This window comes from Lynx rufus, unplaced genomic scaffold, assembly GCF_022079265.1.
Source record: "Lynx rufus isolate CCGP_SWC_20201006 ecotype Redwood Valley unplaced genomic scaffold, mLynRuf1.p SCAF_1, whole genome shotgun sequence".
Classification (NCBI taxonomy): Eukaryota; Metazoa; Chordata; class Mammalia; order Carnivora; family Felidae; genus Lynx; species Lynx rufus.
In genome coordinates this window covers 73,000,962-73,017,357 of record NW_025814823.1, presented here as the reverse complement: position 1 = coordinate 73,017,357, position 16,396 = coordinate 73,000,962, and the positions used below count along the sequence as shown (strand labels likewise).

General features: G+C 39.2%; 1 protein-coding gene across 4 annotated transcripts in view; it reads left to right on the top strand.

Annotated features, from left to right (window-relative positions):
• Positions 1 to 16,396, top strand: part of FGF14 (fibroblast growth factor 14) — a 614,997-nt gene that overhangs the window by 438,919 nt on the left and 159,682 nt on the right. The window contains exon 1 of one of the 4 annotated variants that reach the window (XM_047084920.1): positions 5,922 to 6,100. The exons of 2 other annotated variants lie outside the window; for them this stretch is intronic. In XM_047084920.1, the coding sequence (XP_046940876.1) occupies positions 5,922 to 6,100 (179 nt within the window). Of the gene's footprint in view, positions 1 to 5,921; positions 6,115 to 16,396 lie in introns of those variants that run through there. One more of the 4 variants, XM_047084997.1, reaches the window with a different exon arrangement.

Here is a 16,396-nt window from a genome sequence, read left to right as displayed (position 1 = left end):
CAAACTACATGTCATCATAGATTGAGTCTAAGTCATCAAGCAAAAGCTAAAGTACTCACTGTGTATCCTTTTTATGGTGTTGAGATTATGTGTAATCCAGATAGAATTTTAGATACCTTGGTGCTTAAAGAGATCAAGTACCACAGAGTAATTCATCCCTGACAGCCTAGGATAAGCATGATTCCTATTCCTCTTATTTGGTAATACCTATCTATGTATCCAACTCCTTAATTCTTTCAATAAACAAATATTTACTGAGTGCCTACTCTGGTACCATCTTAAGCACTAGATAATGTGACAGTAGACAAAAGAAACAAAATGTGTTCCCTCATATATTTCAAAGTATCAAAAGAGTCCAAATTAACAAGGAAATATATAGAATTTTAAAAAGGTATAAATGCTGTGTAGGCCATAAAACGGAGAAAGGAAGAGATGGACTGTGTTATTTTACATAGATTTGTAAGAGAAGAGCTCATGTGAAAAGATACTATGTGAGCAAAGAATTGAGGGGGTTGAAAAAGTCAGATGGAAGAAAAAGTATAAAAGTCCTGCTATAGGATAGGAGCATGCCAGGTGGTGTGAGGAACAGGAACTGGTGAATGAAGAAAGTGAAGAAGAAATTATGTCAGAGAACAAGTGAAGGCAGATGTGGAAACAAATCATATGGGATATTGTAGGCACCATGAGGTCTTTGGTTTCTGTTGAGGTGTAAGATTTTGAACAACGATGTGATAAAATCTTACTTATATTTTCAACACTTTGGCCACAGTGTTGAGGGCATATCAAAGAAGAGCAAAAGTGGATCCTAGGAGACCAGTTAGGTTGCTTTTATAATAATCCAAAAGATGATGGTGGTAGGTAGTAGTGGAGACAGTGGTAGGAAAGGAGAAGTGACGATATTTTGAATGTATTTTGAAAATAGACTGAGTAGATTTTTCTGAGCAATTACATATGGTATATGAAAGAAAGAAATTATATTGGTATGATGCCAACATTTTTGACTTGTGGAACAAGAAGAATGGAGTTGTCATTCCACAGATAGGGAAGATTGGAGAAGAACACGTTTGAGAAGGAAGACTAAGAGTTTAATCTTGGCCTCATTAAGCATGAGATGCCTGTGAGACCTCTTATTAAAGATGGAAAAAGTGAAGAAGGGAGTGATGAAGAGTTATTACCAATAGCTACTATATGTTGACTTTCCTGCATGACAGGCACACTCTAAGTGTCTTACATAATGTTGCCATTGAATTCTCATAATAACCTTATTGTGTTATTATGACAGAAGAGGGAAGTGACACTTAGAGAGGCTTAAATGAGTTGCTCAAGGACACACAGTCAAGCCTATGATTGCCTTATTCCAACTGTGATTTTAGCAACTGTTTCATATTATATTCTAGGTAGAGGGAACAATGTATGCAATGTAGAGAGGTCAAAGGGAGCATGAGATCTTCAGGAGACCTCCAATCACAGGGAAGATATTTGAATAATTACCTTCTCATGAATGACTGCTTCATAATTCTTTACGGCTTTGGAATTGTGTTCTCATAGCCACACATTAATCTCTATGAGGACGGGAAATGATTTTATTATCAGTATTAATTGGGTGGAGAAATGGCTTTATAGGGCCAAGTTCACAAATTTAGTCAATTACACACTAAGATTTGAACTCACACTTCTCTCTCCAAAACTTATATATATATATGTATATATATATATATATATATATACATATATATACACATACAGTATATATATATATATATATATATATATATATACACACACACATACATACACTGAATACTTTAAATCTTATTATGAACCCATTTAGGACATGAAGAGATACAATCAAAAATACATATAATTTTATATTAAAAAAGCATGGAAATTGGAAAATAATTTACAAGATAGGAATGAGTGATCTGGAAAATAATAATGATAAAAAGAGCTATCATTTTTGAGCACCTTAACAGTGTCAGACACTGTACTAGGATCTTTACATTCATTTACTAACTTTGATCTCACAAGAGTTTAAAAGGAGATTCTATTATCATTTCAATTTTCGAGATGAAGAAACTGAGGCTGAGAGAGACTAAGGCAACATACTAGAGGTCATTATACAGCCGGGAAGTAGCAGAGTTAGGAAATGAACCAAGACTGTGAAATCAGACTTTAGACTCCTGATAGCCTGGTCAGAAGCCACTCTACCTAGAAGGTACTTTTGTTTGTTTTTACAAAGTCAAAGATGAAATTAATAACTTGGGGGTGGGGGGGTGGTTCTCATGAATGAGAAATCATTTCCTGAATTAGAGCAAGATATGAATTTGTATTCACCCTCCCAGAAAGGGTTTTCACCCTAGCTTTGCACACACTTTTATCACAGCTTAAAACAGCAGATGGCTCTCTTGCGTTTTCTTTCCTTTACCTCCTTGATCTGTAAACAACTAAACAGCGTTTTGGGGAGGTAAAAGAAAAACACAGGGATTAAGCTAAAGGACCTTGATTATCCCAATGTTGCCTCCACCCCAAGCTCCCTTAAAACAGGAAACCACACACACACACACACACACACACACACACACACACACGGCTTGTGAAATTCACAGTCTGCATAGACGCCCTGAGTCTGAGGACCCTGCGGTCCCCCACGCTGTGCCAGGGCGGAAAGCATCAGGAAAGAAAGAGTATTTCTCGTTATCAAAGAGCTGAAAGGCTTGATGCTACGAGGAGTGTTATTAATGTTAGTGGAAGCTGTGAGGATTAATTTCCTTTCCACCTTGAAAAAAAAAAAAAGGTGGAAAGCTGCTTTTAAGAGAGGAGAGTATCAGAGACTCTCCTAGCCAGCTCTCCTAGCCTCACTCAGGGGAACTTGCTTTTGCTAAGAGAGCTACCCCAGGGCCGGGTCAGGATCTCTGTCCGCGGTGCTGAATCTCAGGCTTATCCGGAGGGTACTGAACAGTGAAAGGAGGGGTCTGAAGGAGCCAAAAAACCGACCTCCCAATTAATTACCCAATCCAAAGAGCTGGGGAAAAGACTGCAATATAAGAAAATGCCTGGAAAGGAAATCATTAACACAGATATAATAAGAAGAAGCTTAATCTTAATCTGTCCAAATTAATATAGCAGACACATATGTCATAGGGTAAAAAAACCTTTCAAGGCAAACTAGATTATGTTGTACTAGATGTAAGAGGTCACTGTACTTAACGTTTTGCTTCTTTGAAAACTCACCACTTGCTTTAGATAAATATGTTTATTTTAATTGTAAAGTCATTTGGAAATTCCAATCTATAAAGTCTGAAATGTCCAAATGACCTTTCTTCAATAATGTAAGGCAGGAGTACCTACTCTTTATGTTCATTGGTATTTATTTCAGTGAATTTTTAAAAAGACACACTTAAATAGCCATTATTTGCAGAATGACCCTTCCTTTTTTAGCAGGAACGTGGCAAAACAACATAAATACACACTTAGTGAAAATATAAGAACGCAGACACTAAAACAGAACACAAAGTGGTAGAGACAGAGCAAAATAGTTAAAACACCTCTTTACTTTTACTATCTCATGGGTTATTACGGTTTACAAATTTCTGGCAAAATTACTTCTGCTTATTCCTTTTAATAATTGTGGTTGTTTTGTAGATATAACACAGCAAGGTTTTGAAAATGAGCTTACAGAGTATGTTCTTAAATGTTAAATATAATATACATCATCCTAAAGCCAATGATAATTGCATTGGACCCAAATCTACACACTTCCTTTAAATTTTCTTCCACCAAAGAAACTTACTAGTTAATGTGGAGTAAATGCAATGAGTAACAGATGAGAACTAATTGCTTACATGGAGAGGCTGTGGATAAGTTCTATAGAGCAGAAGGTGTCTAGTCTGTCATCAACCCTCGGATGAGCTTCTCCCACTTGCCTGGTTGCAAGTCTTTGTGGGACTTAACTGCCTATTCCTGAGACAAAGAGAACGTGTGTGTTGGTCCAGAACTGTTCCTAGGACTGCTTCCAGAGTGTGCCTCTCCTCTCTCCAGCTCTAAGCAGTCACCACCGAAGTGATTGTTAAAAGTCTCTTGATTACCAGATGAATCTTCTTTCTTCCATCCTTCCTAACACTGGATTGTGAGAAGTCTAGTTTTTGCATTTCTTTTCTTTACCTTCCTGTAATGACAAAGCCAAACAGCTTAAAGGGAAGAGGAAAAGGTACTAAACCACAGGAGCAAATTCTACACTTGGCTCTGTCACTCCGAGTGTATCCTAGAAACCACAGATCTGTATTCATCCAAGCATGAAGTGTTTCTCTCTCAACCTTCCTTCCTAGGGTGCCCTCCACTTGCTCCCTTCCTCTTGGACCTTTATATTTTCAGTTATCCAAGACAGAACACTGCCAGGACACAGACAGGAAGTCAAGGGGAGGAGGCAGCAGCTGTTGTATTTGAATTTCAGACACAGTTCATATGGCTACGCTCCCTGACAGAGCTTCTCTACCCGGGGACGCCAAAGACAACAGCTCAAATTGGAGTGTTCCTCAGTCTGGCTGCTTTTTGTTGTCCCTGGAATACTGTGACACCGTCCCCCACCCTTAATATTTCTGCGGTGACTTCTTCAGTGTGCTATCGGGCAATTATTCTCTCCAGCTGCTGCTTTGTAGCAGCTACAGCGGCTGGCATCTCTGAGTGCTAGAGAGCAAATTTGGGAAAGGGGTCTTTCCATACGTACAACCTTAGCATAGCTTCTCACCTTCCCCACCCCCCTCCTTTTTGCTCGGTGTTATGGTCTCAAAATGACAGCAAGAGGGAGAGTCCAGCAAGTTTGGGTAGACTGGATAAGGAGTGGAGGCGCCTCCCTCCTCGGGACACACTCTCCTCCCTGCTTCCTCCTCCTCCTTCCTGGGGTGGAGGGGTTTCGGCGCTGAAGGGATTAGCAGGGAGGGCGGAAACCACCTCGCCCTCCAACCGCAGCCCAGAGTTTCTGGGGACCAGGAGACACGTTAAGATTCAGAAGCCCTGGCCAAGCCGCGGAAGCCTCGGAAACCTGCGAGTTTCATCTAAGAAAAAGCGCACCGATATTCCTTCAACCCCACCTGCTCTAGGCTCAGCCTCTTAGCACCCCACCCCCCTGGAATCCATTTTAGCTTTCTATTATTATTATTATTATTATTATTATTATTATTATTATTATTTTAAATCATTACTATATATATATATATATTTTTTTTCTTTCTGAAGAAAGACATAGGAGGGGAACGGGAGGGAGGTGTAGTGGGGTGGGAACGAAGCGCTTTGATTAGAGATCTCCGGGGAGAAGATTGCTCTCCCCAGATGCTGATTTCCAAAGCACTTGACAATCACCGGCAGAACCCGAGAGCGGGCGGCGGCGGCGGCACCGGCGGCACCGGCCGGGGGGCAGCGCAAGCCCGGCGCTGAGTCCTGCCTAGCCTGCCCTAGACGGACGCACGCGCCGAGACCCGGCCGGGACCTGCCCTCCATCCCGTGCCCTGGAAGAAGGCAGCGGGCTCTACCTCCAGCCCGGGAGGGGGGCGAGGCAAGAAGGCAGTGCGAGTGGCAGTGGCGGCCCCCGAGAGGGCTCCGGCGGCGCGCGGTGAGAGGCGGTGCCCGCAGCCCCGGCCCCACTCCCGGCTCCGACGCGGCCGGGAGGCGGCCGACACGACCTCGGCTCCCGGGGCTCGCCCCGCCGCGTCCCGGGAGCACCTGCGCGCCCGGCCCGGCGCTCCGCGGAGAGGGCGATGGGTCCGAGTCGGGACTGAGCGCCCCTACCCCTCTCCCCAGCCCCTCGGGCCTCTTCCCCCCGCCTCGTCCAGGGCGAGCCGCCGTCTGCGCCGCCCTTTCCCTCTCCCGTGTCCCCAGCTCCCCTTCCCTCGGTCCCCTCCCTCCCCGGACCCATTCCCGGGGCCACCATGGCCGCGGCCATCGCCAGCGGCTTGATCCGCCAGAAGCGGCAGGCGCGGGAGCAGCACTGGGACCGGCCGTCTGCCAGCAGGAGGCGGAGCAGCCCCAGCAAGAACCGCGGGCTCTGCAACGGCAACCTGGTGGATATCTTCTCCAAAGTGCGCATCTTCGGCCTCAAGAAGCGCAGGTTGCGGCGCCAAGGTCTGTGTGGGTCACTGTTGGGAGGTGCGCCCCCGGATCTCTCCCATCTCCCCACCTGCCTGGGGCCTCTTCGGGCTCCCCCTTCCCTCCCTCCGTCTCTCAGTGCCCCCACACCCCCTAAGTCCCCTTCCGAGCGCTCCGAGCGCCTTCCGCCTGCCCGTGGGAGCTGGGAACCTGCTCTCAGGCAACCTGTAGCCACTGAAAACCCCGCCAGTAGCCGGCAAGTTGGCCCGCTCTTCGCCGGCTGCCTCTTGCTCCCCGAGTCTCATGTGGGCTGGCTTCCAGGGAAAATCTTTCTACTCTGGGGGGGTCTTGGCTTCCCCCGGGGATATAGCGTCTGAGTCTAGAATGCTAGGGAAAGATCTCCGCAGCACCTCGGGGTCTCGCTGGCTGCTTCCAGTCTGATCCGAGGGGTCATGAATTTGTGTGTCTGGCCTCACTTGGCCTCCCAGCTCTCCTGGAAACATCCTAGGGTCCCAGACCTTGGCGAAATGTGGCGATCTCCACCGCGCCCTCCGCAGGGGCCGGTGTCTGAGAAGTGAGTAGAGGGTGTGTGTGAACTAAGGGCTGGTTCAACTGAGATTTACCCAAACGCTGCTAAGCGGGCAGCACTGAGCGCGCTGAAGCCTGAGGTCACATCTTGGGATGCGGAGAGGGGCGCAGCGTGAGGAAGAATGAGCCCGAATTGGGGAGGGGGGTTGGCGAGGTACACACATCCCTAACATGTTTCAGTTTAAATTCAAGGACTCACGAATTACATGAGGCAAAACCAGCAGTTACTACATACAGATGACTAGAATAGTTGCCTTACTATACATATTTTTTTTTTTTTTCGAGAAACAACTAGTGCCCAGCATGACCTGCTTTTGCTGCTGTAAAATGTCAGGGTCTGAGAAGGCAACTTAGGAGCCGGAGCCCCGCGGCTTTTGTTCATCTCTGCTTGCTTCCACATCCAGTTGCTAAGGGCGATTGTTTTGAGACTATGTGGGGTGTTCTGTGGGAGAAATGGGGCTTGCTTGCTTTTCATAACTAAGGGGGCTTGGCAGGAAACATCGAAGAATATATTTACATTAATAGGAGTATATGTTTGCCCAGCACGTTATATTCTTGGTGCCCAGCTGTATTTGTTTTAAATACCCTGTTGTTCCAAACACAGGGGACAGAAGCATATGTTTTACATGTGTATCCATGTGAGTGTGTGTGTTCTACACATTTGCAAATTTATGATCAAAAGTTTTAATGCTTGTTTGTTTTTCTTTTTTTTTTTTTTAAGGCCATAGCTATATGGTTTTAAAGGACAAGAGCTTATCATGACATTGGAAATTGGAGATTATTTGCTCTTAGAATCAAACTTAAAAGGCAAACATTGGAGGAAAATTAGAATGGCAGTTCTAAGGGAGATAAAATTATACAGATATAATACCTAATTGCATAAATATAATATGACTTAATGAAGTATTTGGGGACAATATTTTCAAATGAGTGTAAAAGCTATTAAGAAAAATGGGTTTTCATTTTCCACTTTAGCCTAGAGCCTTATCTAGCAAACCTTTGTATTATAAGAGCAACTCAGTTGTTCTAAACATTGTTGATCCATGAAGGGTCACATTATCATGACTTAGAGTGTTTGCTTTGCCCCCCTTTTTAAATCAGATTATGTTTTAGAACACAGTTTTCACCAGGTAGAGCTCCAAATATGCCATCTTTTTGAAGTAAATAAACCTATTCTCTTCTAAATAAGATTACTCTGATATAAACAATGATTAAAACTTACTGTGTCTTCTTTAAATATACAACCAGCAGATAATTTTATAAATATGGACAATACATGTTTTGTCATAGTATGAAGGAGGGTGTGCTTTACGCTTCTGTATTATAAGATGGGGATATACTTTTTTCCAGGTATGGGAAGATATCTGAGTTTCCTAATGGTCTGTTATACCATTTCAACCCTGACTGCTCTCTTGGTATTCATGAGTTCAAAATGATATGCGTGCATCAATGATCTGTAAGAAAAACATATTTGAGGTCACTTTTGCTCTCTTATTTTCCATGGGAAAATGGAACAGAAGATAGGCTAAAAAGAAATGTGATCAAGACCTTTCCTTTTATTCTCTTTATATTTCTCATATATAAAGAAATATATTCTCTTGTGAAGAAAAATATAGATATATCCCTGGAACATCAAACATTAATTTGTTATTACTAATTGAAGCAAAATCAGTGTTAAAACTTTCTATTATATAAATTATATATTGATATATAATTATATGATTTTATATTACATATAACCATAACTATATATGTGTATGTGTGTGTATATATATATATATATATATATACATATATATATTTGTTTCATTATTTAATTAAATGATCTTTAAGAAAATATTTTTAAGCAAAGTTACCTTTACCTCCAAACTCACTCTTTGAGTAAGAATTGCCCTCAGGAAATTTTAAAAATCTGATTTGTTCATTTAAAGATACCACTTTTAGGTACAACAATTTCATATATCTTCATACTGAAATGTCATTGATCTGACAAAGAGTTATTGAATCTTCTTAATATGTCAGGTTCTGTTCTAGGTGTTCTGTATAGAGCAATGAGTAGAACAAATGAAGTCCCTTCCATCATGGAGGTTACAAATATGGGGTAGAAAGTCATTGCATATGGAAAGGAACAAATTAATAAGAAATTAGGAAACTGAATGTCCTATAAAGAACAAAGAGGGCTGAGGTGGAGGCTTCAGGGGCAAGGGAGGTGGAGAGAAACTTGATTAGATCAAGTATGCAGGGTGGGCCACACTGAGAACTCCAGGTTGAGAGCTGACATCTGAGAAGAACAATGGAAGCCACTGAGTTGGGGCTTCGAGAGAAGCAGAGGAGGTATAGACACTAAGTACACTGTCATCTTGTATTGTAGGCCATTTTGGCTGAAGTTTACATTTCGACAGGTAAATTCAAATACGTTTGACATGTTGGCAAACAGAATAAAAAATTGCTCCACATTTTGTGTTTTGAGAAGAGTAATAGACATATATAGCTTAAATGTAGGGCCTTTTTTCCCTTTTCATGCTTTTTAAATTAGGAATTTATTTAATATAATGATATGGCTTATATTTACTTATGTGTTTTTATTTTAGCTCTATCCCCCACTGTGATCATCTCCCCCCCCCCCCGCCCACCCCCCCACCATGGAAGGGTCATTTTTGTACCAATTGAGTACCTGTTGTACCATTTTGTCCTCTTGTAAAGGACAGGAATTTACAAGATGGCTTTGGTGATTGTGTGGGAACCCTGAGTACCCCACCTTTCCAAATTTATCTCTCTACCTTCCTTACCTCCATAGACTCCAAACACCTTTCAAAGTTCCCAAAATTAGCCACATGCTTTCAAATCCCTGTTCTTTTGTTTGTGCTTTACTCTGTATAGAATCGTCTGTCTTCTATTTTCACCTGTTGAAATTGTCTCCATTTCTTAAAGCTTAGAGAAAATGCCATCACCTCTAAGAAGTCTTCCCTCATTGTGGTGAAGTAAGAATACTCCTCTTGTGGCATTTTATACCTCACTGCCATTGTTTATGCCTGAAAATAATTAATTGTGCCACATCCCAAGATGTGATTGATTGTCATTCAGAGCAAAGTCTGTGTTTTCTGCACTTTCATAGACTCTCAAATCTTGATCGAGTGTCTGCCATGTCCTAGGTACTTGGCATTGCCCTTGAATTGAAGTGAAATAAGGAAGGTACCAGATCCAAAGATAAAAGAATGTCACTGAACCACAGTGCTCTAAATAGACCATTTTAAAAGTATATATTTTCAAGTATATATTTCACTTTCTCTCTCCCTCTCTTCTCTCTCTCTCTCTCTCTATATATATATATATACACATGTATATATGTATATACACGTATACACACACACACACACACACACAACTTATCTCCTTTTTTAAGGGACTAGGGTGATTACATATTTGTGAGTTATTCTCAAAAATCCAAGAATATGACCAACCTCACTTTAAGGCTTAACTAATTTATGAAAATAGATATTTATGATATCTATTAATTTAGCTAAAGAAAGAAGAGGACACAAGGAAACCAATAATTTGTAAATAGTTTTTTTTAGAATCTTAACTTTTTTTTATTGAAAGTGAAAATTCAAATAGAAACTACAAGCAATGATATGTAATGAACACTTTATCCTAAAAGTTCTATATTTTTGTTTTTAATTTTTAAACCAAAACAAGCAACTTTATTCTTGTAAGGCAATACCCTTTCAAATTTTTTAGTGTGGCTAATACAATTGTTTCTTGAAATCTTTTTTTTTTGGCTACCGTCATAGGAGCCATGGTATCATGTGTCATGTATGGTTTAATCAGTAGTTGTGTGGGTTTCTTACTAACACATTTTACCTAAAATAAATTACAGGATGTCTTAAGAAACAAGAAGTGAAAAGGAGCTACTTAAAATTTGTTTTCAAGTTATTCTGTAATGTAAAAAACAGAAATATTTGTACACCTACATCAACAAACCTGCTTTGCTCTAGTGGGATAGTGAAACCCATCAGTTATAAAAGTGGTCTTCTTGCCAAATGTTATGTAAGGGAAGGTGTGACCACCTTCTCAGGAAATAATCAATAGCAAAGAGTAATCAATCAAAAGTCCATTGTTCTTTGTGCTACTGCTTCAGAGCCATTACCCCGTGAAAGTACAGACCACCTGCTTACGTCGGCTGTTTAGATCAAAATAAAACAAGAGAATATTTTCCCCCCTACGTATCATCCTTCTTTTCTTTGGGAAGTGTATTTTTTTAGTTTTCTAAGGTCATGTACATGGGAGTCTTCCTACTTGTCTTTTGATAATACCTGTTGCTAACTTGTTGACAATCAGAATTTTATTATTTGTTAGCTGCATTAAGGTAAGACAAAATCATAGATTTTTTTCTAAATTGAGACGTCTAATTTTTTAACAAGGATATTTTGTCAAATGTAGAGTTTTCTCTGCATTTCCTAAATGAGAGACGTTATGGGAATGTTGCTGAATTGATAAACAAAACAATGTTTGAGATTTTTTAAAAAGTTGACCTTGCTTGCTTATGCATTTCTTCTTAATTGTTGTAATTTCAACCTTGCACATTTTCACTAGGTGTCTGAAAATGGTCAATACCATAGTGGTGCAATAAATTAAGAAATGATGCAGTGAGAGAAGTGTAAGATAGCATAGTAGCTTAGGTAAGATGTGAGTAAGTTTAGGTAAGATGATTTGCTTTGGGTTGAGTTAGATTCCTAGATTGAGTTTACGTGTATTGAGAAAATAATACTGTTTAGTAGTGAAGAAATCCTTTGACATTTTGTCAAAAGATTTCAGGAGCACCAGTCCCCCTAAATTCCCCACCAGGTTACCATTATTAATTACTGGTTTCACTTTACATTTCAAATTACTAGAATTATTAGTGTAGTTCTATGTTTAGCCCACAAATTTTATTATTTTCATAATGATTTTAATCTATATAATGTTACCATAAGAAAATTGTTTTCAGGTAGACATGAACCTCTCCTCCCCTCTCTTCAGTGTAAAATGATGTCTTTTAGATTTTATTTGCTTAGCTTCAAAATAATGGCAGGAATTCAAAGGAAAAGGTAGATGACATTTTTCAGTCTGATTAATCTATTTAGTTTTGTGAATCTAGGTTTCTTTCTAGGTATATTTTGTATTAATTTCTCCCCCAATAGTGAGAAACTTTAGCCAAAACAGACTATGATATTTCAATAAGAAAAATTTGTATATGATGTTTTAAGTGTTGTCACTAGCATTCAAGTGGAAAAACACAAAAACAAAAGCATAATGGTAAACTCAAACATATAAAAGACAATTTTAGCAAGATTGATGCAATTTAAAGTCAATCGCAGTGTGTTAGCATGACTAGAAACAACTAATTTAGAAATTTTACCTATAAAGATTCCAATGTTCATTTTATTTTATTATTTTTTTTTTAAATTTTTTTTCAACGTTTATTTATTTTTGGGACAGAGAGAGACAGAGCATGAACGGGGGAGGGGCAGAGAGAGAGGGAGACACAGAATTGGAAACAGGCTCCAGGCTCCGAGCCATCAGCCCAGAGCCTGACGCGGGGCTCGAACTCCCGGACCGCGAGATCGTGACCTGGCTGAAGTCGGACGCTTAACCGACTGCGCCACCCAGGCGCCCCTCCAATGTTCATTTTAAGAAACTCAGATTATGTGGCTATGTTACTATTTAGTGTTTACTGGAAGGATAGCAGTAGGGAGTGGTAGTAGGAATCTAGACACCTTATAAAAACATTTTATGATAGTTATTACTTTGTCATTCAGACAAAAGACTCTTTTCATAAAGCTGTATTGTGTGAAATATTTTTGTGTGTGTTTCAACCTTCACTCTCATGGTTCCTGGCTATCAGGTTTAATGGGGACCCTTATGGTATGACAGGATCATATGTATGATGGGGTATAGCCACTTAAAAGTCAGTGTCTAACCAGTGCCTGGCATATAAATAACATTGCACAAGAATTCATTGAATGAATGAAAAATTATATTATTTCTCAGGATATACATGTAACATAGAGTGACTGTTGAAATCACTGCCCACATAGCAATGGTTATCATTGACTGGACATTTATTAATACATTTATCACCTGCCTGTATGGCACTCTGTGTCAGGCACTTTCACACTGAGTACTATCTCATCCTTACAACAAATCTATATGGTAGGTACATTACATTATCTATCCATTGATACCCTAAATTACCTATTAATGGATGATACACTAATACTATCTACCCATCCATTTTATAAATGAGGAATCTGAAACAAACAAAAAATGTTTGAGTAAATTGCCCAAGTTCATATATCTTCAAAGAGTGGAGCTGAGATTGAAACCCAGGTTGCCAGGCTGACACCAGAGTCCCTGCTCCTAACAAATCCCAGTTCTCAATTGTCACATACTTTATTTCTTATCTCAATTAGGAGAGATACTTCACCATTTTGCAGCACAAAGGAAACTGAGGCTCAAGGAATTTGCATTTGGCCAAAAGACTTAACACCGAGCAAATAACACAAACAGATTTCAAAAACAAATCTGCCTGTCCCTAAATCCTCTATTCTCCCCCTACTTTACCCTTCCCATTCTTCATAATGTTGTGAACTCATAATTAATGAAAGACACCTAACTTTAAGGCATGTAGTAGACATTCAATGTATATATCTGTTGATTGGATTCAAGGAATAGTGTATTATTAACTTTTTAAAATTAAGGGTGTAAGAAAGCTTGCCTGTAAGTGGAGACATTTGTGGGTTTTGGCAATTTTGCCATGATGTTTTTCACATAGGGATGTAGCTTTGATTTCCCAACAAGTGTTTGGATGAGACACTCGTTGATGTTGTCTCCTTGGTGAATTATAACATTGACCTGAAACTCTGAAAAGGATTAATTTGGAGTGCTTTCATTAGCATATAATGAATTTCACGTTAAGTCTTTCATTAATTTTTTATTAATTTTCCTAGATTATATATTTTAGACATTTCTCATTTCTAATGAGATGTTTATTGGTTACATTCCTTATTGGCCTCATTGTACATGAAAAACTAAAGCAAACAATTGTACATGTAAAACTAAAGACTACAGAGTCACAAATTAATCATGAAAATTTCAGACTGTTAGAAACCTAGATACTGTGTGTTGTATGCTGCTTTTGAATTAACACAATGGTTCATATGTATTTTCTAATGAGTTCTCAGATCTTGTTCTTAATACTGATGCCAGAAGAACATAAGGTAGTCAAGTCTAATTTGTGTGTAAATTGTATTATTCGCTTTATAAAAATTGCACATGGGTGATTATTTATCTCTGAAACAAACTTACAAATCTAGTCATATGTTATTTGGATATTTTATTGACTTATATGGCTTTTATTTTCTTGTTTACCTTACTTAATGGTGAAATGAATTGGTTAATCCAACTGTCAACCTACTTTGTGTCTGCACATACACAGATGGTTTCAGCTGAAGAGAAAACATGCATACACATGGGTTGTTCCTACTTTAAGTTCGTAGTCAATTACATCAAGTGGGCCCTTGGTACATTTAACAAAAAATCACTTTCTACTTAACCAGATGATTTTCATACCTTCTCTCTTCCCTGTCTCTTGTACTTCCTCCCCCATACCTCTCAACTATGCTCTTACTTCTATATTTCTCTGAGAAAATAGAAATAATGAAAAATAAATTTTCACACACTTCACTACTGCCTATCTGCGTATCTAACCATTTACTCCTTTTTCTTCCTGAACTTGGAGATGAATTCTTAATACTCCTATTTAAAATTAAGACCTCGTCAAATTGAGGGATAGATCCTTTCTCCTTCTCAGGGACACCAGTGCAATAGTGCCCCTCTCTCTTCTGCATCATATAATCTTCATATCTTACAGTATAATTCTCATCAAAATATAAATATGCTGTGACATATCCCATCTTAAAAAGTAATCTCCTCATGATTATGCATTCTTCTCTAGCTATTAAACCAATTGTCTTTTGTCAGCAAAACTCCTTGAAAAATAGATCTCCAATTTCTCTTCTCCTGTTCTCTCTTGAACCCTTTCTAAATCAGGTTTTTGCTCCCACCGATAAGCTGTTCTTCTTAAGGTCTCCAACAACCTACAAGTGGTCAGACCCAAGGGTTTAATCTTTTAGCCCTTAATCCTATTTGTACAGCACTTGAAATTCAACTTTTCATAATAAACTTGTAGCTTTTACTACAACTAGGTAAAGTCAGCATCAAAATACTTTTAACATATCATTTACCCCATGAAAACCATTCGTGCTGATCGTCTCTTCCCAGTTATGATAGGTCTGTATTTACAATTATGATAACATGTTAACTATTGCGATCATACAACATGACACCCTGCCAAACCCTATTAGTACTCAGTTGGCACTCAGGTACATTCATTAGAAGGCAATGCTTAATGTTTCCTTACTTGGGAAGAACATTATTTTCATCACATCTATTTGTATTGGGCCCAAGCGACCTGTCTTCATAAAACAGAGAATTTGAATCGTCTAAGAGTTAGTCTTTCCTTTTTTGTCTTTGCATTCAAATATAATAGATTTGTGATTAAGTAACCACTGTTTTACAAAATCTTGAATTACTAGCATAGCCAGTAGTGATTGGAAAATTAAAATATTTGGTTAATTTGCTTAATGATAAACATCACTCATATTCAAGCATTATACGGAAAGAAATAGTTATAAATGTAAGAAGGGCCATTTAACAGTTCATTTTCTGTATATGAAATGCTTTCACTGATATATTCAGTTTTAAGTAATGTTAATGGGTTCTCTTAAGTATCTACCTATTGTATGTAGATACACAGTTATGTGATCTGGTGACAAAGTTAAGGTTACTTTGTTACATTTGCATTTTTGATTAAAAAAATCCCCTGTTGGAATGACAAACAGCTTTTGAGATAGGAGAAGTGCAAAGTGCTGGCAATTAGAACCAGGGAGTAAATTCATAGAGTTCTATTATTTCCTCTTGTTAGATTATCCAAGGCAAGATGTACCACCGAGTTCAGTAACTACGACGTGAATACAGTGTCTTTTCTCAGGAAACTCTTGAATGTCTGATGGGCAATTGTTCATTTTCTTCAGAATCCAATGATTTTCTCCTTTTTGAAAACATCTTTAAAATAATCAGAATTTCATTGCTTGATGTCTTTTTATTCCTTCACATGCCTCATTTTATCTCTTTAAATTTATGTAAATAATTTCTGCCTAGCCCTAGCTACATTGTGCCCTTTAAATATTTGTTCATGGCTTTTTATCCTCCTTACCATTTGGCCAACTTACAATTGTTTAACTCTATTAATCTCTCTGCATAAGTAAATGCCACGAGCACCTTAATCATTTCTGTGGCTTACATTGTTCAATAATTACCTCATCCTTATGCCAGCAAATGACATGGAAGCTGTTTTCATGAAGAGAATTTCATGCTGAGGCCAGCCTTGGTGCGGAGAAGATGGCATCTTCCGTTTCCCTTCTCTATGGGGCCGGGTTCTGCCTTGAATGGAGGGATGAGGAAATTGGACAAGTCTACACAAGACAGAAGTATTTGTCTTGGCTTCATGCCTGACCAATTAAAGGAAAAAGCAGGGAAAGTAATCAAACATCTTTCCTGCATCTGCTAGGATTAGAAGCATTATATCCCACATCTCTTACTTCTCCCAGTGATAGGAAATAGGTGGTAT